At 33.8% G+C, this 24,108-nt stretch overlaps 2 protein-coding genes and 3 non-coding genes across 5 annotated transcripts in view; 1 reads left to right on the forward strand and 4 right to left on the reverse strand.

The window, feature by feature from the left end:
* LOC132549823 (ATP-binding cassette sub-family A member 2-like) overlaps positions 1–13,335 on the forward strand; it is a 71,835-nt gene extending 58,500 nt beyond the window's left edge. The window contains exons 34-48 of the mRNA XM_060213796.1: positions 259–433; positions 2,021–2,136; positions 2,505–2,652; positions 2,794–2,917; positions 3,248–3,386; positions 3,600–3,720; positions 3,939–4,010; positions 5,186–5,292; positions 5,877–6,018; positions 6,272–6,406; positions 6,641–6,744; positions 7,331–7,535; positions 7,989–8,126; positions 8,772–8,936; positions 9,304–13,335. Coding sequence (XP_060069779.1) covers positions 259–433; positions 2,021–2,136; positions 2,505–2,652; positions 2,794–2,917; positions 3,248–3,386; positions 3,600–3,720; positions 3,939–4,010; positions 5,186–5,292; positions 5,877–6,018; positions 6,272–6,406; positions 6,641–6,744; positions 7,331–7,535; positions 7,989–8,126; positions 8,772–8,936; positions 9,304–9,336 — 1,924 coding nt within the window. The 3' untranslated portion in view covers positions 9,337–13,335. The remainder of the gene's footprint in view (positions 1–258; positions 434–2,020; positions 2,137–2,504; positions 2,653–2,793; positions 2,918–3,247; positions 3,387–3,599; positions 3,721–3,938; positions 4,011–5,185; positions 5,293–5,876; positions 6,019–6,271; positions 6,407–6,640; positions 6,745–7,330; positions 7,536–7,988; positions 8,127–8,771; positions 8,937–9,303) is intronic.
* A 1,346-nt stretch (positions 13,336–14,681) lies between these two features.
* Positions 14,682–24,051, reverse strand: LOC132549768 (large ribosomal subunit protein eL8-like). Its single transcript, XM_060213726.1, has 7 exons — positions 24,024–24,051; positions 22,868–22,988; positions 22,235–22,384; positions 20,532–20,752; positions 18,819–18,949; positions 16,278–16,347; positions 14,682–14,828 (listed from the first exon to the last, which is right to left on the reverse strand). The coding sequence occupies exons 1-7, from the start codon at positions 24,024–24,026 to the stop codon at positions 14,724–14,726; spliced, it is 801 nt and encodes a 266-aa protein (XP_060069709.1). The 5' UTR covers positions 24,027–24,051; the 3' UTR covers positions 14,682–14,723.
* Positions 19,458–19,534, reverse strand: LOC132549855 (small nucleolar RNA SNORD36). The gene has a single exon (XR_009554195.1). It is a non-coding gene; the product is annotated as a small nucleolar RNA SNORD36 (small nucleolar RNA).
* LOC132549851 (small nucleolar RNA SNORD36) lies at positions 20,285–20,361 on the reverse strand. Its single transcript, XR_009554191.1, has one exon. It is a non-coding gene; the product is annotated as a small nucleolar RNA SNORD36 (small nucleolar RNA).
* On the reverse strand, positions 20,834–20,912 carry LOC132549856 (small nucleolar RNA SNORD36). Its single transcript, XR_009554196.1, has one exon. It is a non-coding gene; the product is annotated as a small nucleolar RNA SNORD36 (small nucleolar RNA).
* Positions 24,052–24,108: the final 57 nt, after the last annotated feature.

The raw sequence follows: 24,108 nt of genomic DNA on the forward strand, positions 1-24,108 counted from the left end.
ATTATAATTTACAATAGTGTATATAAATGTGGATATCACCAGAAAATGGGTTCTAGCTGGGTGAATGGAGTTGTCTGGATATAAAGGGATTAAGCCATACTTATTGAATGTCAGAAGTGGATATAATTTTAGAGGTACAGGTTTTACTGCAGATAACCTGATTTATAATAGTAGTTATAGGATTGAAAGTCATGTGTCTCACATCCTACTTCAACTTCTTATCATCATATACTGACATCACCATTCTTTTTTTGCCAGTCTCCAGGGGTCGGATGTTCTCATCTCTATCTTCATCATTGTTGCCATGTCGTTTGTGCCAGCCAGTTTTGTTGTGTTCCTGGTGTATGAGCGTTCTATAAAGGCCAAACACCTACAGTTTGTTAGTGGTATTGACACTGTCATGTACTGGCTGGGAAACTACCTTTGGGATATGGTAACTATAGCAATATATCTAATATCAGATTGTGTTCAGTTTTTGATGCAGTGAAGTTATTTTTTCTGTGATATATATACATATATTAAAATCTATATTACAACCTGTTTTAAATGTTCTCATAGCACGTCTAAAGAATTCATTTCCACTCTACAATATAGAATATGTTCTTACATGACTATTATTAGAAATCATCACGGTAAAAGAATGTGTTCCTACGTAACTATCATCAGAAATGTTCCATCATCACGGTAAAAGAATGTGTTCCTACGTAACTGTTATCAGAAATGTTCCATCATCACGGTAAAAGAATGTGTTCCTACGTAACTGTTATCAGAAATGTTCCATCATCACAGTAAAAGAATGTGTTCCTACGTAACTATTATTAGAAATGTTTCATCATCACAGTAAAAGAATGTGTTCCTACATAACTATTATTAGAAATGTTTCATCATCACAGTAACAGAATGTGTTCCTACATGGCTGTTATCAGAGATGTTCCATCATCACAGTAAAAGAATGTGTTCCTAAGTAACTATTATCAGAAATGTTCCATCATCACAGTAAAAGAATGTGTTCCTAAGTAACTATTATCAGAAATGTTCCATCATCACAGTAAAAGAATGTGTTCCTACAGTAAAAGAATGTGCTGTTATCAGAAATGTTCCATCATCACAGTAAAAGAATGTGTTCCTAAGTAACTATTATCAGAAATGTTCCATCATCACAGTAAAAGAATGTGTTCCTACGTAACTATTATCAGAAATGTTTCATCATCATGGTAAAAGAATGTGTTCCTAAGTAACTATTATCAGAAATGTTCCATCATCATGGTAAAAGAATGTGTTCCTACATGGCTGTTATCAGAGATGTTCCATCATCACAGTAAAAGAATGTGTTCCTACGTGGCTGTTATCAGAGATGTTCCATCATCACAGTAAAAGAATGTGTTCCTATGTGGCTGTTATCAGAGATGTTCCATCATCACTATAAAAGAATGTGTTCCTATGTGGCTGTTATCAGAGATGTTCCATCATCACTATAAAAGAATGGGTTCCTACGTGGCTGTTATCAGAGATGTTCCATCATCACAGTAAAAGAATGTGTTCCTATGTGGTTGTTATCAGAGATGTTCCATCATCACTATAAAAGAATGTGTTCCTATGTGGCTGTTATCAGAGATGTTCCATCATCACTATAAAAGAATGTGTTCCTACGTGGCTGTTATCAGAGATGTTCCATCATCACTATAAAAGAATGGGTTCCTACGTGGCTGTTATCAGAGATGTTCCATCATCACAGTAAAAGAATGTGTTCCTATGTGGCTGTTATCAGAGATGTTCCATCATCACTATAAAAGAATGTGTTCCTATAAAAGTGGCTGTTATCAGAGATGTTCCATCATCACTATAAAAGAATGTGTTCCTATGTGGCTGTTATCAGAGATGTTCCATCATCACTATAAAAGAATGTGTTCCTATGTGGTTGTTATCAGAGATGTTCCATCATCACTATAAAAGAATGTGTTCCTATGTGGTTGTTGTGGGATGTGTTTGATATCTGATATTGATTCACTTTTTATTACAGTGTAACTATACTATCCCGGCATTTTGTATCATCATGATACTCCAGATATTCCACATACCAGCATACACTTCCCCACAGAACATGCCAGCAGTGGTGTCACTCTTTCTTCTATATGGGTAAGTATGTCGGTACATATTATATATGTATAATCTGTATCATTCCATTTACATAATACTGTAAAGAGGTATCATTGTTTACTTGCAGTGTATGTCTTCAATCTGTATTTAATACTTTACATATAAACGTATGAATTAAAGAGAATATCTGTAATAGTGATTTACCTGTGACTGATTTACCTGTATGACTTATCTGTACGGCAAATTTATCTGTACATCTGTGTCTTTACATATAAATATTATTTATTTGTTTGATTTTCCCAGAGTGTACAGATGACAACATCATTAGATGTCAATATTAATTTTACAATACAATGTATATACTGTTATATTTAAAATTTTAATTTCCATACATATGTTCATTACAGATGGTCCATCACACCAGTGATGTATCCAGCCTCATTCCTGTTCAAAGAACCAAGTACTGCCTACATCTGTCTCATCGTCATCAACCTCTTCACAGGCATTACCTGCATCGTCTGCAGTTTCTTGCTGGAAATCTTTTCTTATGACAAGGTCAGTTGAAAGTCACATTATATAAACATTGATATGTAGAGCTGTGTTTGGAAGTCCCTTGTGTATAACGCCCGTTAAATATTGTTCAAAATGTTGTATCCTGTGATGAGATTACATTTGTATTTCATTTCTACTTAACAGGACTTGAACAGAGTGCATCTTATCCTAAAGGACGTCTTCCTTATGTTTCCCAACTACTGCCTTGGAAGAGGGTTGATGGACATTGCATTCAACGAATACAAAAACGAATTTTTCTTTAAAACAGGTCAGTCATTTATAAGTAACATTGCAGTCCTTTATATCCAATCGTTCAAGACTCCTTCAAACTGAATTTTCTGAAAGTAAGTAATGTATATTACACCGCCACTGTGTGTCAATCTCTCAATATGAGTGCAGTCTTGAGGCTGATATAAAACATTTCATTGATTCTGTTTCACACCAAACACTCAGTGTCATTCTTGTTCTGTCAGTCTATTTTTACTACTAATGTCTAGGTAACATTGAAAATTTCTTCTAAAAAGGCTAAGAAATTTCTCCTAACAAGTGCATATGTTAGCAAACAGCACAATGAAGCCTTCTTTCTGTTTAATTTTAGGACAGTATGACCAGATCAAAAGCCCTTTTACATGGGAGCTGACCTCCAGGAACCTGGTGGCAATGGCCATAGTTGGAATAAGCTTCTTCCTTCTCACTTTGCTTTTCGAATTTAAGTTTTTCATCAAAAGTAGCTACAGGTGAGCAGAGAAAGATGTCATACAAGTTGTTATTTAGATGGCTGCATACTGATATCAAATGTATCTTAATATTTGTCTTACAGTCATTTCATAGGCATTAAAGTGTGTGAGTCTCAAAAATAATGCAATAACTTTATAGCTTCCACTCAGTTTTTGTGTCGATTAAGTTGGACACAAGTTAGATTTCATAATTGACCCCTATCTTTAAACCAGGCAAAACACTCACTCAATGTCTAGTCTGTCAGATGAAGATGTAGATGTTGCTACGGAAAGGAAGCGCTTGTTACGGGGAAGTGGTCGTTATGACCTCATCCGATTGGAGAATTTGACAAAGGTAAGAATTAGTTATGATGTTTTATTTACAACTTCAAAAATTTAGAACAAGTCGTATTATTGATGATGAAAAAACATTAAGTAAATGAGATCATATTGCTGTTTTGTTTAGAAAAAGAAAGTTAAAAATAAATGAAAAGAAATTAATTGAAGATCCTTCAAAATAATCTATTAGTTCTAACATTGAAATTAATTTATTGTACCAATATTTTTTTACAGGTGTATAAAACAAGGAAATTAGGGCGCCACCTAGCAGTAGATAGATTATGTCTTGGAGTACCTTCAGGAGAGGTAAGTGTCTGAGAGTATTGTTCCTTCAGGAAAGATGAGAAGAGGGGAAACAAAAGACCTGTAGTTAACATTGGGATTATGTTAACAGTAAGAGACTTAAGATTGCACTTAATATAAATGTTTCAAATATGGGTTCCTACACAGAATGTACTGGTAATATGATTACACTGATGTAATTTCATAAAAGAAAGTATTCTGCTGAATTTTTTGGCTCACCTGACCTGAAGGGCCCAATATGGCAAATAGAGCCAATTCTTTAAAATCCTACACCTCCTGTAGGAATGATTAGATTTTGTCCAAATTCAGTCAGATACATTGCTGGGGAAAGGGGATCAATTTTTGTATCAACTGTGGATCTCAGCCCCCTGGGGCAGGAGGGACAGAGCCCAATAAAGGAAAACGAGCAAATTCTTTAAAACCCTACTTCTACTGTAGGTGTGATTGGATTTTGGCCAAATTTGGTTTGAAGCATTCTTGGATGAAGAGCAATCATTTTTTTTTTTTTATAAACAATGGGTCTGTGCCACACGGGAGCAGGAGGGACACGGCCCAATATAGGAAATGTAGCCAATTCTTTAAAATCCTACTCCTGTAGGAATGATTGATATATTGCCAGAGTTTTGTCTGAGGCAAGGTTGGGTGAAGGGGAATCATTTATGTATGAACTATTAGTTTCAATCCCCTAGGGCAGGAAGGGTGGGGCCCAGTAGGAGAAATAGAGCAAATTCTTTGAAATCCTACCCCTCCGGCAGGAATGATTGGATTTTGTCCAAATTTGGTCTGAAGCATTCTTGTAAAGTGGAATCAATTTTGAATAAATAAACAGTCTTGATTCCTGAGAATAGGAAAGATGGGGCCAAATATTGGAAATAGGTCAAATTCGTTAAAAATCCTACTTCTCCTGCAGGAACTATTTGGTCTGAAGTATTAATGGTTTGGCTGACCTCCTAATGACAGAGGGTTGGGGTCCAGTAGTAAAACAGATATTTTTTGTATTGTGTGCTTGGATATTTTTAATTCCTTTACTTTTAGTTTTAATGATGCAATTTCAGCAAAGCAAAGCCAGGTGTGCCATACAGGCCCCATTGGTCTCTTGTGTATTGATTCCTTTACCTGAACTTTGAAATAGATTAATCTTTCATTTAAAATTCTTCAATCTATGCTTACATTTCCAGTGTTTTGGACTGTTAGGAGTGAATGGAGCAGGGAAAACAACAACATTTAAAATGTTGACTGGTGACATACAGCCAACAAGTGGAGATGCCTATCTCAACAGGGACAGGTTGGTATCTGGTAACAGTGTTAGTCAATGGCTAGAAGATACTATAGTAAGACTACTATAGTTTATGTAGGAAAGTTCATTTTTGAGCATAAGTTTCTAAAAAGTTGGATTATTAGTATAAGGTGACAGTTTGATGAAATGCACAAACTGATTAAGGCTGACCCCCAGGTGACAATTGGTGGGAACCAAAAATTGGTCAAAGTGACTAATATTTCAAAGATGTCTACTGTTCATGGATGGAATTTTTTTTTTATAGAAAAATTCAATTTTTGAGTGTAATTTCTTTTAATTCAAACTTTTTTAGAAGCCTTAGCATGGGAGAGCAGTTAATGCTATGCACAGTTTACTGTTGCATTATGTTTACAATGTAGTTAAAGTTATCTTACTTTTTTAAAGAGATTCATTTCTATGACATATTACACGAGGTATTGTAACTCATGTTACCGTTTAGGCCCTTGAGCCTCTTGTTGTTTTTTTAGGGTCATAAAGATATGTTGTTGTCACAGTATAACAGAAGGCTAATGTACACAGTTTGATTACAATTCATAAGATTGCAACAGTATTTCTGTAATCATTTTTGGCAGTGTGCGTAAAGACATGTTGTCTGTACAACAAAAGATTGGTTATTGTCCACAATTTGATGCCTTGTTTGACGAGTTGACGGCGAGGGAACATATTCAGCTGTATGCCAGACTGCGGGGAATACCACCAAATGAAGAAAAACAAGTAGGATTCCATTATCCTCTCATTGTGAAATGATTCTGAATAGAAATCAGCTGAGTTAGTGAAGAACTAGTTCCCTAATTATAAAACATTATAACATAGCAAACAATGAATTTTTTCTATGATTTATGGGCTCATATATTTAAGAATATTCCCTACTTTTCAAATAAACCTGATCCTTCAACCTACATTTAGGAGTGAATGCTTAACACATGAGGCCTAGGACTGAGATCTTTGTGTGTATGTTTATGTGTAGGTTGTCGAATGGGCGCTGAACAAACTTGGCCTTACACAGTATGCCGACAAAACGTCTGGAACGTACAGCGGAGGTAACAAAAGAAAGCTGTCCACTGCCATAGCACTGATAGGCCATCCACCAGTAATCTTCATGGTAATTATGTGGAATTATTGTATGTATCTCTGGGGAGAAATTTTCATCTGACTCTAATTTGTAGAGATGAATTGGTGAATAAAATATTTACTCCTATTCGATTTATTGTTAATGGTACTTGTGTTTACAAGAATATCAAATTATGATAGTGGTTTATAAAAAAATACCTTAACAGGGTAATCATTTATTGAGATGTAATTGTTCACAGAGTGAGATGTATTTTTTACTACTTAGGATGAGCCCACCACAGGTATGGACCCTCATTCTCGTCGGTTCCTTTGGGACCTCATTCTCAGCCTTGTACGAGACGGACGAAGCATTATTCTTACGTCTCACAGGTAAGTAAAAAAAACGAAGACACTAGATTGTCCACATCATCATATCATTCAGTTGAAATTTCGATTTTCATGAAGTTTCAGTAAGTTCATCACACAATCAGGAAGTAAGTTGAATATGCCATGAGTACCACTCTAGTTTAGTATTGTTGTATAACATGAAATTCTTTTGGGTATTTTCTTGTGTTACATTACTTCAAGGATAAAAACTTTCAATATACCATGTAACTATAGACATAATTCTTTGATCTGAAGTCTTACTCACTGCATTTTATTTTCATTATTGTCTGTATAGTCATGGTAAAAGTTTCTATACAATTTCACGTTATAGTGCATGTACCAAGGTTAATTGTCAGAATGATGAATTATACTTTAAATTTCAACCAGTAGAAAAATAAGAATATAGTTTTGATGATGAATTGATTTATAATTATTACTTACATAGCATTGTCTACTTTCTGATAGTCCTTGGTTACCAGTAACAAAGCAGAGAATCTAATGATAAACAATTATACTCTCATCTTTTTCTAACATTTAAGGATATCTCTAACATCTCCATCATCCTGGACTTTATATTATTTATTAACAGTATGGAGGAGTGTGAGGTCCTGTGCTCTAGGTTGGCTATCATGGTGAACGGCCAATTTAAGTGCCTGGGAAGTGCACAACACCTGAAAAGCAGATATGGAGATGGTTACACTTTTAGCATCAGATTAAAGGGACCAGATTTTGACCACTCCAGTGAAGTAGTACAGAGATTTGTAGACAGAAGCTTTCCTGGGGCTTTGTTAAAGGTACGGGACCTTGTACTTGTGGAATAATAACAGATTTTATCATTTGTAGGGGATGTATTTCCATACCTTTCAAAACTACATTATTATCTAACCAGTGGGGTTTTTTGGTCCAGAGCCAAAATAAATTTGACATCTCCCATGCATTAAAACTACATTATGATCTATCCACTGGGATTTTTCGGTCCAGAGCCAAAATAAATTTGACACCTACCATGCATTGTATTTATCCTCCAACACTTCAACATTTTGTGTTTAAACTGCATGCAGCTTACATTGATTTCAAGTGCCGAGTCGAGCCAGATGATGCATGCCCAAATGATCACTCTGTAAGGAAATATACTGGTAGTTCCAAATGTCCACTAACAAATACATTGACACTTCTGTGAACAATTGGTTTCTTGTTCATCTATTTATTCCATCCTTCTGATCTTTGTTAATGATTTCTCATAACAGGAGCACCATTATAACCTACTACAGTATGAGTTGCGGAATCAGAGTGTTTCCTTGGCTCAACTTTTTAATAAATTGGAGGAGGCTCAGAAAGACCTTGATATAGAGGACTACTCTGTTAGTCAAAACACGTTGGACAATGTAAGTATATACAAGGACTACCCTGTTAGTGAAAATTCTGGGTCCTGGGATAACACTTGACGAAATGACTAATCAGTCAACAAGACACTGGGATCACATGGGACTTGTTGGATGTCTACAAGATCAATTTTTCTCCATGGGGTATTGACAATTTATCTCCACGGGATATTGGTATTCAGTAATAAAATCTCATTTGAGGTGAAGCCCAGAATAAAATGTTACAGACTGTCAGCCGAGGACAGAGATAAATTTATCTTGAACATATTGTGTAATTTGATTCTTTTTCTTTTTCTCTCAAAATCTTTCTCAATCATGTTCATTTCCATGTTCTTTGATGTGTCTAGATTGACTCCTTTTTTTTGGTTATGCATTAGAAAAAAGATTGGATATAAGTCAGTTCAATATTGAGATCACTTGGCACCAAATACTGTGTAAAGGTAAACGACAAAAATGTGATCTGTATAATTGAAAGGCCTTGTATGAAATTGAAGTTTGTCAGCAAAACCTAGAGGCAATATAAGAATACCAAATGGAAATACTAGCTTTATGGTGCCTGAACTTCTAGTTACAACTTAAACAAGAATTTCAAGAATCTGGTTTGTGATCTTTTGAGGTACTGATGCCATTGTCATTTCTTTGTTGTAGGTTTTCATTAACTTCGTTAAGAAACAGGTAGAGATTGTGGAAGAAAACAGTCATCTCAGTAAAGAGGAAGATGACTGTCCAATGATCTCACTAGATGGACAGGACCATGGACTTGGAATAGATTCAGATGAAGATGATGCAACTTTCAGAATAAACGAGTCAGGTGTAAGTTTTACAAAAAGACATGTTCAAATCTACGATTGACATGGTTATGAATCAGGTGATATTAGTCAGGTACAAGTTTGGTGTTATCAGCTGATGTAATGAATGAGTCTGGTGTGATTAACTTCATTCATTTTCAGGTTAAAGTCATCCGATATATATTCGTCTGTGCGAAATGGTGTTTTTATAAGACATTAACAAACGTGAATTTATATGAAAACGATCTGAAGATTGTAATTGCTGTTTTTAGTACACATATATAGAACAGATGTATGAAATTCATTTAGACTAGTAAGCATTATCAGTTTTGTTTTCTTTTGCTTGAAAAAAATCATATGGAGATAATTGATTTTATTTTTTGTTTATTTAGACTCACCTCTCACTTCTGAACATGGAGACCTGACAGTTGTATGAGAAGTTCAGTCAGTGACACAAATCATCTGCTCAACTTTGATCTCAGTGGCTTTCCTGGCTGCATTTGTGACATTATTCTCAGGCATGGTGTCATCACTTTTACTAAACAAAGTATTTATTTATCTTCGTGGCTTGCTCAATGAATCAGTAAAACTGTTACAAATCTAAAGCACAGATATAATGTAATAAAAACTGTTTGTCAGTGAGCTCTACACACTACATTCATGTGATCTCAATTTCATTGAATAAATTGAGCTTTTATAGATTTTTTTTTCCTGTACAATTTCTCACAAATTCCATAGACTATTGCCAAGCTTTATACATACGTTAGGTATTCTATTATTTTATATTTAGATTGTTACTAGATAAACAGTTCAGGCGCTATGGTGTACAATGAGAAAGCCAGTTTTCTTAGTTGTGTATAAGGGAGTGGTTAAATTTAATTACATCACTGTGTACAATGTACAGACCCAAAACCCTCATTACCATAGTGACAGGGTTTGTTTGAAATGTCTCATTAATTTGTTCATGTGTAACTTAATTGTTAGCAGTTAAGTAGTGAAAGGGTTAGTTGTCAGTTTACACAGATTACTCTGACACAAGACAAAATTTGTAATGGGTTACTGTTACAATTGTAAATTTTTATTAATGTGTAGCAGAATTTCTAGGATAGTTAGACATACAGAAAGTATATTTTTACATTAACATGTTTAGATATTGATGAATCGTACCAGTTGTTTAGGGTTGAAAATCCAAAAGTTCATGTTTGTTTTTGTTAAATTCTCATGCAATATACACATGTATATGTTATTTGCAGTATTGTAGAAACTTGAGCCATGTAATATAGAGTATATCATAATTTTTCTTACAAAAGTCCCAGATATCTTGTGAAAGTTTGATACTTCTTTAATAAGTAATGTCTGTGATTTGTGTTAGATTATTATGCCTTCATATATTATTTTCCCTATTTTTTCCCCTTTACATTCAAAATTTCTAAACAAACTGATTTCATGTTGAAAGATATATTAACTACCTATAAAGTGTCTGTTAATTAGTGCTCGATTATCATTTTTTATTTTTTTCCTGATCTGCATAATCCTGAACTCTGACATACTTTGTGATAAGCTGAGGTGTCCAACAACTTGTAGAAAAAAATCTGTAATTTTTATTCTGTTCTATTTATCTCCCTTTAATTTACCCTTGTTAAGATAATCCTTCATATTCCTTAAACTTTCAACTAGTCAGTAAATTACGATTATATACTATCATAAAAAGTAGCTGTGATTTGTTAGATTATCTCCCTTGTTAATTCCAAACTCTTGTTAGCTAGTGATGTACATAACAAATATATCTGTAATTTGTTATTTGCTTTCTTTTGAAAGACATATTGTAGGTTTCGCTGACAAGGACCAGAGTTTCTCATAAGGAAAATTATTATAGATGTTATAGTTGGCGACATAATGGCACCACTCTTCAATGACTGACCAAAGCAGATTTCTTCTCATAGTGTCTAGTATCTTGATGGTGTTTCTGATTACTCTGAATCCGCCAGATTTCTTTACATTTGTATAAGAACTTGCAATAATATACATGTAGTTAGTTCATAGACATGTTGTTTTGTACTGTCTGTTTTAATTAAGCCCTCTCTTGCTAAGAATTGTTTTGAATTCGTTATGTTATTTTATTATTTTGAATACCTTATCTGACATTAGTGATTATATATACGGTGTATGTATCACAATTTAATGTTTTATGTAGTAATTTCCGTTTTATTACTATTAGTGATGTTAAAGAAGAGCAGTTCTTCAACTGACCAATTAGTGTTTTCAAACTAGTAGTGAAGTCTGATTGTTGGTGTTATATTGCTGTTTTGTATCACAATGTTTAGATGTTATACTTATCCTATATATAGTGATCTAGGCCATCACTGTAAGGTTATGTGATCTGAATTAAACGTAAGGTGCTTAAATTGAAGATGGTAGTAACCACAAGCTACTACTAAAGAGACTGTCAAGAATTCAACCTTGCTGTTGAAGGGTTGATAAACCCTGTGAATAAACAGATCATTTTTTAAGTTGGGAGTGACTGATCAACCACAGCACAAATGATTCAGCTTAATCTTACACCATGGACCTTTTTAACTGTTCTACCTACTGGTATAGGGTAACTGAATAATTTCTAAAGGTCTATTGGGTAAGTAACAAATAAGTTGTGCTATTGCAAAAAGTTGTATTTGTAATTTGTTAATTCTCTCATGAAGTTGTACGATTATTTTGCTTGACAGTCATTTATCATTACATCATGATTTTAACAGTTTACATTGAAAGATGTGAAACTAAAAAGATCAGCTTTTTAAAAATCAAAGTGATCCTATCTGTTGTTGTTCAAAATGTTTTACTTATTTATTATATAATTTGTTATCTATATGTCACGGTATCCAACTTTTAAATTTGAAGAAATATCGTTGATATTGCATGTCAGTTGAAACGTATGTTTTACTGGTGTACTAATGTTTGTGATGGCAACTCTTAAGTTATTCATTGTCAGCATAAAATTAACTTGTAGAAGTCCCTAAATAATGTTTGGAGACGGACTGGTTTTCTTCCGCAACAGCCATTATCTTGTCTAAATGTTTATATTGCCTGATTGTGTACGTAGACGATTTATGACATGCATGATGAACATTGTTACAAATTCTGTTTCTTGTTCAGAAGACAAGAAGTTTCTAGAGTTGCTTCTGATTGGTAAAATTTCCTGTCTTATCCTATTTCCATCTTACTTGGTGTTTTAGTGTATTATATTGTCCTTGCAAGCATTAACTTCTATAAGCATAATGTATCCACATGAGGGGTAGTTTAGGAGATATTAACCACTTTGTTCATATTCCAGCATTTCAGATTTGTGTGATCCATTTTGTAGTTATTTAACCCCAGTATTTCTCCATCCCTTTGATATCATTCAAGACAAACTTACTTTTTATGCAATGTTTTTATGCATGATGTTGCTTTGACTTAATTTATTCACAAGTTGTTTCCCCATGGGTTAAGATGCCTCATCTTGCTTGGAGAAGAAAGATTCCTATGGACACCGTGGTAAAAATAGATCTATCCGAAAGCAGTAATGACAGAAAAGGATGAAGGCTGTATTACAAAGGTGTCAATATAAATGTATGGGGAACTTTTCAATTTTGCTTTTGTTTGGCTTCTGAAATAAAGGAAATAATTGAATCATTTTGGCCGGTAAGAATAGTTCTAACATCAGATCTTAGTCCCTGCAGGAGTGATACATGGTAGTTCACATTAGTGATTCCTCTAGTCAGCATTTTTTTTAATTTAGTTTCATTTTTTTCATTTTACTATTATTTCACCATTCTGTCCTCTGCTTACCTCAACTCCCTGTTACTCTATAGTTTCAGACCGGTGAACTGAAATATCATGCATTCCACACAAATTGTTGTACAGAATTGGACTTCTGTTGTTCAAACTACATGTTGTAATTTATTTTATTTCCTAACAAGATATTGTAATTTGCTCAAGTCTAGAAAACTAGAATATATTCCAGAATCAATGTCTAGTGCTTGTGTATTTGCAAATGTCTTAATTGTTGATAAAAACATGACAGCTTATGTTGATATATTTCTATGAAGTGATCATTCTGTGCCGTGTTCTTTATCATCATAATACCCTTGATGTTTCTTTCCGAACATTTTTCTTTTGTAATTTCGTGTTTTATCGTTAATATTTCAGGTCTCATAGTATACCTTTTTCAATGTCATTAAGTGACCTAGTAGAGCACTTTGCCTTATCAGCTATTCTAGATAGCATTTTACGTATTCATCTTGAAATATTTATACATTTTCTTCATCTTTTTGAGAATAGTTCACAATATTTTTTCATTCGAGAGAACTATATTCTGGTTTGTTGCAAGGTCATGCACAATGATCTGCTAGGGAAGGTGCTGAAATAAAATGTGATTGGAATTCTAGAAAGACGTTGTTATATATCAATCTGCATGTCACTGTTAAACCTCTTCATTTCCACAGAAAGATAATCTCTCGTCCAAGAAAATCTCATAGAATTAAATGGCAATCACACAACTACCTAGGGATATGGTTGAATTTGTTTTAAAAACCCAAGGGATCTTGGCGCCCTTCATAGCAAAACAGAAATTATCACGGACTGACCACGGACACGGGACGATTTAACAGCCCACCATCTGATGACGTAGGGTAAAAACGGAAAATGTCTTTAAACATAACTGCTGTAGGCACTAAGGCCATGACCATCTGAAAAAGTTTACTCATACTTTGGTGTTATTAACATGTTTAACCTAAATTCCCTGAAAGATTGAAGTTGCTTAGCATTTAAATTGAACCAGTTGATAATTATCTATATATAGCAAGGTTGTCCTTGACCCTCTGAAACACGATGTCCAAAGAATTGAAAATTAAAATTGATTTTTGTCCAAAATCTACGCAAGATTGTTGCTAGGTGTTTACATTAAATCAGGATGGGACAGGACGGACTTGGGCAACACTATATGCACTCATTTTATGGCAAGTGCATAAAATTGGCTTTGTCAGGACATTGCGTTAGCCACACCTCTATACCCCTAGGAATTATTTGCAGATACAGAAATCCCATTCTCACCTGCTGAAGAGTTGCCAACTGCCAACTTTATGGAGATTCAATATTGATTACAGGTGAAAATCACACCATTGCTTATTCACAGAGTGTGATTTCACCTGGAGCTGAGGATGATCAAGGTTATCAAGGAATGGATAGACACGATGCCTGAATACAAGATGAACATTGGCATCCATTTTAATTAGCGCAGATGCAGATTCTGATGGTTGGGCATTAGACGATATGGCAGCCGATTGCAAGATTGCGTTTTTGAAATTTATAGAGGTTTTTACCCCATTTATCAGCAAGCCACGACCTAAAATTCTTGTTAGATAGATCCTACTGACAACCTACATGTATATTAAATAATTTCATTGTTTTCTAATGTATCTAAGGTAAGTTCTCGAATGAATAATTGTCTTGCCTTGCTTGCTGCGGGTTGAATGGTGTTATTACTGAAACAGCAATTGCGAAGTAGAATGGATGACAAAATTAAAAGATTGATGTAACCTCTGTCATGCTCCTCTATACAGGGCATTCAAGGGAACAAAAATGTGTCCTTTATTGACAAGTGACCTTTATGAAGAGGTTCTGGTCTTTTGTAACAGTTTGTAATACACTGAGATAAGAAACAAGTGGCTTTTATAAACAAGTACTTGTTATATAGAGATGGACTTAAGGGCAGGTTTGACAAAACAAAGAAAGAATGTTTCCTTCCAGCCATAATTTATTTGTCAGGTGTTGAAAAGAGCTAGCCCATTTTTTGTGCAAGTTCCTTTGCTTTTGCCTTCTCCAGCTTGGTGATGCGAGCCTGGGACTTGCTGCCCATCTGTCCTCCACCCCAGTGACGACGGATCTGAAACAAAAATACATTTTGTTCAAACTATGGCAGATTTCTATGGAAAGTAAGTTCCCTATCCTAGCTTTAAACTTTCAAATGATCATACAAGCCCTAAAAACATGTTTTAGCATGTGAAACAGTGCATCATTAATGATACTAACTATTTCTGTTGATTGTGCTGGGACTGTTTTCTAATTTTAAAAAAATTTATCAATCCAGTGGGACTCGAGTTACTAAGCAAAAATAAGTTATTTTGTGAAAATAAAATTTGAAAAGCAATAAAAAAATACCACAGTGTCTGGACCTATTTTCTATTTATAGTAATAGTGACCTGGACCTTTTGACCCCAAAAGCAATCCCTTGCAAGAATCCCCAATCATATAAGGATCCAGTGTGGGGACAGGGATGAAAATTTAGGTTATTGTTGGCATTATCACCCAAATTGATACAACAAAATATGTCCACACATCATCAATTAACTATATTGGTTAAAAAAGTTTCAGACAAATGCCTCATTTGGCATCACCAAGCAACTGGTGACCCTCACCTAACAGTCAAAAACTGACCACAAGATTTAGTCACTCAGAACATCAGCCTCGTCATCTGTGTCATCATCAACTTTTCATTTAAGTATTCAGACCATTATGATTCAGTGAAATTTTTAATATTTATGACACCACTAAATAGTTACGGTTTATAAGTTAAGTATTTAATATGCAAATTTTCACCTAAATTACTAGATATGTTAGAAATCATCGTGATTTTCATCATTTATTAATATTTAATAAGATTTTATATAACAAATGTCACAAGAAAATTTGAAATATGTATTGAATACATAACTTGTCCTTTTGTTGTGATTTATTTTGTGCCAAACTATGTACTTTCATTCCAAAAATGGTATTATCACATCATAACCTTTTATCAGGATATATACACACTGCAAGTTCTACTGCCAGAAATTACATCATGATTTCAAAACAGTTTCAGACAAATGCCTCAATTGGCATCACAAAGTGACTGATAAACCTCACCAAACAGTCAAAAACTGACCACAAGGTTTGGTAACTCAGACAATCAGCCTCGTCATCAGTGTCATCATCAACTCTAGGTATTTGGTACACAGTATGAAGGTCCATAGCACAAAGAACATCTTTGACTAAAAGTTCTGATTTATGTAGTTATGGATTATCAATATCATAGCATCACTCTGACATGACCAACAACCATGTTTTAGAATTCAAAAACTAAATCAGTCACATGAAAATCAGCAATGATTATTTTACTTTAAATTGATTGCAAATTTTTAAGTATCTATAAATGTCTTCACATGGCAAATGTGTAAAATTTTAAAGTCTTTACTGCTATTGAATAGAAAATCTAGAAGGGAACAGGCCACACCAAATAGGACTGAAATCATTAGTTAATTTAGTATTCGGAGGACACATATACACTAATTAATACCTCTTCATGTCTTTCATTGAAGTTGGTCTTGACTGCCTCCACCAGCTTACTGAGAGAAGACTTGTCCTCACTGAAACAAAATCATCACATAAAACAATGTACAGGCAAAGTTTAATAATACAAATGATATGATAACACTGTCCATGACACCTCATCATTTGAACAAAACAGTATTGTACAGACTGACCAGTATTGTACAGATAATTTTGCCCTGGGTCAAAATTTCATGTTTCAACAAAGAGTGCTACCTGACAATGGAATTACGATATGTTATTGACTCGTTGTTAGGTTAAGTAAGACTGGATACAGAATAAAGCTTAGAAGCCATGAAATTTAATCAAAGATAAAGGAATGTCATGAGATGTTCACTGCAGCCATGGTAGTAATAGCATATAGTTGGATCTAATTTACAGAATTGTACAAACAATGTGAGGAAATCCTGAACACATCTGGACAGAATGCATTATGACATTAATTTGCTTTCTTTTTAAAATAATTACTGTAACATGTGAAAACAACTTTAATGCTAAATCCAAATACAAGCAAGGATTTCTCTTTAAAGGTTTTTGATTGTGTTCATTAATGATGATTGAAGATAAAAAAATGCCTTTTTAGTTAAACTCATGTTTTAGAATTTGTTGTGTTCGATATCGTCTTGACCAAAGATTAGTACTGTATTTTTTCTTCCTAAAAAGTTTCAGACAAATGCCTCAATTGGCATCACCAAGCGACTGGTAACCCTCACCAAACAGCCAAAAACTGACCACAAGGTTTGGTCACTCAGAACATCAGCCTCGTCATCTGTGTCATCATCAACTCATCCAATTCCGTAATTAATTATTCATCAAGATCTAGAGCATATCTCTATTTCTAAGAATGTGTTCTTGATTTATACAGCTGAACTAGTAACATTAACAAAGCTCTTTACCTTTAGAAGAATGTTTACCTAGAGGGACATTTAGTGCACCAACATTTAGTCATTTTTGTGTCCATATCTCATTGATTCCTATTCAAAAGTTTTTTCTTTGTTTTCATTAATGACAATGTTTTGTTTTAAGATGAAAAATGCCCCTTTTTATTTAAACTTGTGTTTTGGAATTTGTTTTATTTGTTCAGGTAGAAATATAGTGTAATCAATGTTTTCATGTTCATGACTATGTCAGTATATCCCACCACGAATAACACAAAGTCTTGACGTAACAAAAGTTTTTTCACTAGTCCCTTGAACCTCGAAACATCAAAATCTGATTGTAATTGGTCAAATTTAGTTTGATCAAAAGAAATCATGTCAAATCGAATTACCACCACCAAAGATTAGTAATGTATTTTTTATTCATAAAAAGTTTCAGACAAATGCCTCAATTAGCATCACCAAGCGACTGGTAACCCTCACCAAACAGCCAAAAACTGACCACAAGGTTTGGTCACTCAGAACATCAGCCTCGTCATCTGTGTCATCATCAACTTATCAAGGTCCATAATCAATTTTTCATCAAGATCTAGAGCATATCTCTAATTCTAAAAATTAACATTAACAAAGTTCTCTATCTTGAAAGAATGTTTACCTAGAGGAACATTTAGCACATCAAAGTTTGGACAATTTTTTGTGTCCATGTCTAAATTTTCTGATAATCTTTTACAGTGATGAGGTTGATTTTGTTTTTTTTTTTTTGAGGCACAGTGTTCAAATTTAAAACATGTTTTAAATGATTAATCACTGAAATGGTTGTGATCAATTTTTATTTTTAGGTACAAATTCAATTGATAATTAAATTTGATTTTTAAGGAGCAAGTTCAGACACAGCCAAGGTTATAATCATATATAAATATCATGGCTATTGAAATGTATGCATCACTACCTGCATCAGTGTAATATTGAAAGTAGCTATACAGTATTGTATAAAACACAGACATCAACCTAACCTTTGTCTAGTTTTACATCAAACGAAACATTAAGAACAAATAAGTTATCATCTTAAAGCATTATGTACTAAATGTTAATTAACATTTTGCATATGATGATGATTTTGGCATGAAGATACAGATTTGGTTTTTTAAAATAAATGAAATTGTAGGTAAAAAAATATATAACTACAGTACCACTGAGTGGAAAGGGATTTGTTTTTGAAGCTACAGGAACATGTGTCTATCTCATGCAAAGACATAATTATGCTTCAGTTACAACAACTTAACATATTGGTTATTAATTGAATTTTGACTACCAGGTAAAAATTCAGACAGGTAAATTTGGAATTATTCAAATTGTATAGTTTTAATTTTAAGCAAGTTCAGACACAGCCAAGGTTATAATCACTTATATATATCATGGCTATTGAAATGTATACATCACTACTTGCTTCAATGAACAGGAGTACCATGGAACAGAATCAAAATATATACCTATGTCTACAATATACTGTTTTATATTGTTCTTGCGTATGGTATCTATTTATTTCCTTTCTTATAATATCACAATGCCCTCGACATCTTCAGTAAGTGTATTAACAACTCTTTCCAACATCAACTTGATAGTATACTTACGGGTTGACATTTGTAATTGCCAGACATGTGGCAGTTTTCCTGTTGACAACACGTCCTAAACGTGCTTTTCCTTTCACAATACAGTAAGGTACACCCATCTTTCTGCATAGAGCTGGCAGGAATAACACAATCTGTAATAAAGGCGAAGAATATACTCCCTGATACTAAGGTGTAAATCAATACCAATATCTGTACAATTTCCGACATGACTATCTAAACGTTACAAGATTTGCATTTTATGGGACTCAGATTTAAAAAGCTCAAATAACACTTCAGTGGTTATTCAGAATCCGGTAAAAATCATCACAGCATCCCATATACACATTTATCATTCATAATGAGGAAGCACGTAAGTTGTAAATTTCAACAGAAAAAATCTCTTCATTTTTCATTGTTCTGCATATTTCTATGAACAGAAATAGTAACATAGACCATGAAATTTTTAACAGTGTGCCCAAATCAAAGATTAATGTACATGTAAATTTACATAAACTGTTATCAGAAAATTATGGAGCAGCTCAAATGAAAATCAATTTTTAGCAACAATGACTGGGACCTTTGCTTTACTGTGCCATACATAGTTTATCTTAAAGTGTTACAATCAAACTATTCTACAAGTACTGTGAAGATATGCCATAATTTGCTCAGTTTTAAAAAGCTCGTTTTGGATCTTCATGAATTCTCAGGTGAAGAAATTCATTACATCATCACTGCAAATGTGGCATAAGTCTGTAATGCTTAGAAATTCCTTTTGTGTAAAAAAAGTGCACAAGCTTCTCCCTCTTTACCCTAAGAATTGTCCTGAGGTAATATCATTTTGTTACACTTCTTACTCATTGCTCCATGAATCTTGTATTACATGGGCAAACTTTACTTTGATCTTAAATGTAAAAACAAATCTGTTTGGAGTCTTTTCCACAGAATCCTGCAAATTTTGATACTCAGCTGTAATGGTCAGCTTTTACATGTCTATCACTGAACAAGCTATCTACTTTAAGTATTCTCTCTTGTATTTTGAAACTGAGGGTAGTTTATCCAGGGGAATGTATTCATGATATGGAAGTCCTTCAAATGTGGGGGTACAGGTCTTTAAATTTTACCAATTTAGATGATTTTGTACCCTCATATTCAGGGGTAATGGGTACACTGATTCTTTTAATAAAACAATTATTAGTATTTGCCTCTTAATTCACAATTAGTGTAAATCTTATTTGTATTAATTTTTCATTTACATAAACAGAACAAATAGGCTAATTTTACGGTATTTGTGTTATCCTAAGATAAGAAAAAGGTGGTTAAAAAAAACCCCAGTTATATTAATTTCTTATATCTTCCAATATATATTTTCTGAAATACAGTTGGTTTAGAGTTGATGAATAAAAGGATTCTTTTGCCAGCAACCAGCTTTTAATGATAACACTATATATGACATTATCTACTTTTAAATATTTCAAAATAAGTCAAAATTTGCTCAGGTTTAAAAAGCTCGGTTTTACTCTTCATAAATTTCTCAGGTGAAGAAATTCATAAATCATCACAGCAAATTTGACATAACTGATATATGAAGATTAAAACCTACAAGTACTCGGTAAACTCCACTATTATTGACCTCTGCATAGGCTAATACATGAAACTTTCAGAGTATCATACTTATAACATTTTCAGTTTACATGACTAACAGAAACTTGTATAACTCTTATTAAGCAAGCATACTTCTAATGGATCCACATCATGGGCAATGACCACCAATTGTGCTTTCTTCTGTTCCACTAGACATGTGATGTTGTTGACTCCTGACCTCACTACAGGGGGACGCTTTGTTGGTACATCATCACCACCACTGGCACGCTGTTCTGCACGAGCCTTCAGTCTAGCCTTCCTTGCCTGTTTGGATTCAGGCTTATATTTGTCCATCAGACGGAAAACTTGTGTTGCTGATGGGAGAGAATAAAAATTTTCCTGATGAATTAATCTAACTGAATATTTAATAAATATCTCTATTTCCAAATTGGGAGTTTGCTCAGATTTAAAAAGCTCGTTTGTGATGTGATCTTCATAATTTGGTCAGGTGAAGAAATTCACACATCATTGCAAACTCCATTAATACAAAAATCTTATATTTAAACTTATTTTCTTTCAAAATTTTAACACAGATTAAGAATTATCCTTTGTCCATTTCAGATTAGGGGCAGACAAAATTAAAATTTATGATATAACTATACACAAAATAAAGATGTAAAATTGCACACTGAACCCAAAAATAACCCCAAATGAAATTTTAAAAAAAGGTCTATTTAATTCTCATGTTCAAAGATCTCCTGGCCTTGCGGGAAATTGATGCAATATCGAGTTTCCATGGACTTGTATTTGGGACATCCTCATAAACCTAGATTCAGGTAACGATGCTCAGATAATTATGATCTGACTTCACAATTTGTTCAGAATCCGGTAAATAAGTCATCACAGCATTCATTACACTCACAGGAATGTTTAAAGTAATGGAAATGAATGATGTTTTAAAACTATTAAGGTCAAGCGAGATTAATTTTTACTACATTCAAGAAGGAACTTTAAGTCTGCATCTTATTTGCTCAGAGATCTAGGTGGTAGATTTGCTTACAGCATTACAAATCAGATACAAAATCTTTCTCTCATCATTGCATTTCATTTAGATTGGCAGAGTACCATGGGTAGTAAATCAAATTCCTTGCCTGGCAGACAGTCTACTAAAAAAGTATCCCTACAGGCGGTATCTGGCAGACAGTCTACTAAAAAAGTATCCCTACAAGCGGTACATAAAATATAGAATGGTTGACAATGTTTATGATCATCTGCAATTTTACATCAGTTAATACCTGAATGATAATGTTGTCATAACATTTGAATCATTTCCCTATCTGCTTGATTTGTTGGTAGAAATTTCAATTTTTTTCTACCATTGTACAAATTTTTCAGAACTGAAAGCTGGAAGCTTGTTATCTTAACAATACTATTCACTGTAAAGTTTACACAAATGTGCATGAATATGTCTATTGATTCTGTTCATGAAAACATTTATCTAAATAATAATCAAACACAAATATCATTCAAGTCTTTGCAAACCAATACAAGTTAACAGCACAAATTTTTGCTCAGAGATCAAGGTGGTAGATTTGCTAACAGCATAGACTCATCAGACAGCAAAATCTTTCTCTCATCACTGCAAAAATCATGTTGTATACAGCTGGCTTAAGCTCTCATTTTTTCAGTAATTTTAACATAAATAATAAGGTTGATCAAACTTGGGTTTTATTGATTTATCTCCTGTCCCCAACCCCCTCCATATTAGCAATATAACATTTAGTGTTAATAGTAAATGCTTTCAAACAGTTTTTTTTTTAAAGATTATGACAGCAGTTCTATATGATCAAACACACCTGTCTTTCCATCTAGAGTCTGTTTGAACTGGTTAATTGGGGGTGGAACCTTCAGACGTTGCAGAAGTACAGCTTTTTGCCTCTGGAGACGAATGTACTTGGGCCACTTGACAAAACGGCTAAGGTCTCTTTTTGGCTGAATATCCTGACCTGTTAACAAAGAAAAAACATTTAAAGAAATTCTCTTTCACAAGGAATGGAACCTTGATAGAAGAAACATTTTTTGTGTCGCATGTCTACTTGGGATCAGATCAGAAAAGGCAGGCATCATGGAAACAGCACTATTGTGATTAACGACTAATGGTTTATCTCAAAATACAAGTTTACAACTTACAGACTTCTAATTTAGTTCATATATCAAAAAAAATTGAGCATCTATTACAGAAAGTAACTGCTCCAAACAAAGTTTTTAGACTTCTCTCTCCTTTCAAGAATAGATGCAAAAGCTCTTCTCCCCTTCAAAATTTAGCTCGGAGTCTTTATCATTAACTGCCTGAATTTATTGGTAATCATTGCTATGCATTATTTTCAACCGAAATGTTTACAGTTGGACAAATATAAACTTCCTTTTAAGTTCACTACCTTTCATCTTTTAGGACAATTTTTATAGCATCTTTAGAATCTCATAATTACCAATTCCAAAGTTCCTTGGTCGTTTCTCAATAAGGGGATTGACAACTTTCTTCTGTTCAACAGCCCTTTTGGCCATCAAAGGGGCCGCAGCCACCTTCTTCTTCCCCTTTTTTTTCATTGGCTGGAATTAAAATATACCATAATATTATACAGTTGTTCCAGTTAGGGCAAGTTCACAGGTATTAAATTTGGTGCAAGTCGAGGAACAGGAAGGGATGTAAAATATAGAGGAATACAAAAAAATTATACCTACAGTAGACTTGTCTGGAGTTAGCTTTTGTGTTTAATCACCGAGACATGGAGTCCCCTCATCAACATGTTACCAAACCTCATCTACCTATACCCTATTCACTCCTATTATGACTAGCCCGTTAAGTTTTCTATAACTTTTGATTTTAAAAAGATCAGTAATGAACTTTTTGGGAAAACTGGCTTATCAAAACAGCAAGTCTTGTAAACTCAAAACTTCTCTGGTATCGTGTTACAAAGAGATACATGCAGTACTTTTCAGGCATTGCTTAATTATTTTCATTCACTGTAGAAATGTTTGATCGGTATGCAATTTCACTATATCCGCCTAAACTGAAATTATATTCCTTGCAAATTTCTCTTATTTTACTTCATTAAAAGTGCAGATTAGCTATTGATGTTTTTAGTATTTTTTCAGCTTCAGAGAATTTACAACTTCGTGAACATATCAATATCCCTCGTCCGTTAAGTATGGCATTTCCTAGAGACCAGTGTAATAACTCGAAAAGTTCTCAATAAACGTTACATCAATAGGCAAAAATTCTAAACCAGGGTTGGGAAGATGGATTTTAACAAGTATTTAGTTATTCCATTTTCGGATGTTCGCATTACCATTTTTAAAAAAAATCGTCCAAAGGACAATTACCATAAACTAAAGGAAAGCAAGGTAAAGTCACATGTTGTATGTTGACACTGAACACGGTTAATATTCAACGTCAACAATGTGATATGTTCCTCAGTTCAAACATTTATTTAGCCTTAAACATCTCTTGACCGTTTTCATCAATACCACATCAAATAAAAAGGATATTTGTTTCTCATTTAATATGACATTGAAGTATAAAGTCTCAAGGATGTCGGCGATAACTCTACGATAATGGAACACTTCAATTCAAGAACCACTAACCATGATGGCTAACCCCGGAAAAGGGGGATTCTCGTTCCCACTTTCCGGATGTAGAATTCTGCCCGGATCAAGAAAACGCTTTAAG

This window comes from Ylistrum balloti, unplaced genomic scaffold, assembly GCF_031769215.1.
Source record: "Ylistrum balloti isolate Yb309-2 unplaced genomic scaffold, AGI_CSIRO_Ybal_v1 Utg370078, whole genome shotgun sequence".
Classification (NCBI taxonomy): Eukaryota; Metazoa; Mollusca; class Bivalvia; order Pectinida; family Pectinidae; genus Ylistrum; species Ylistrum balloti.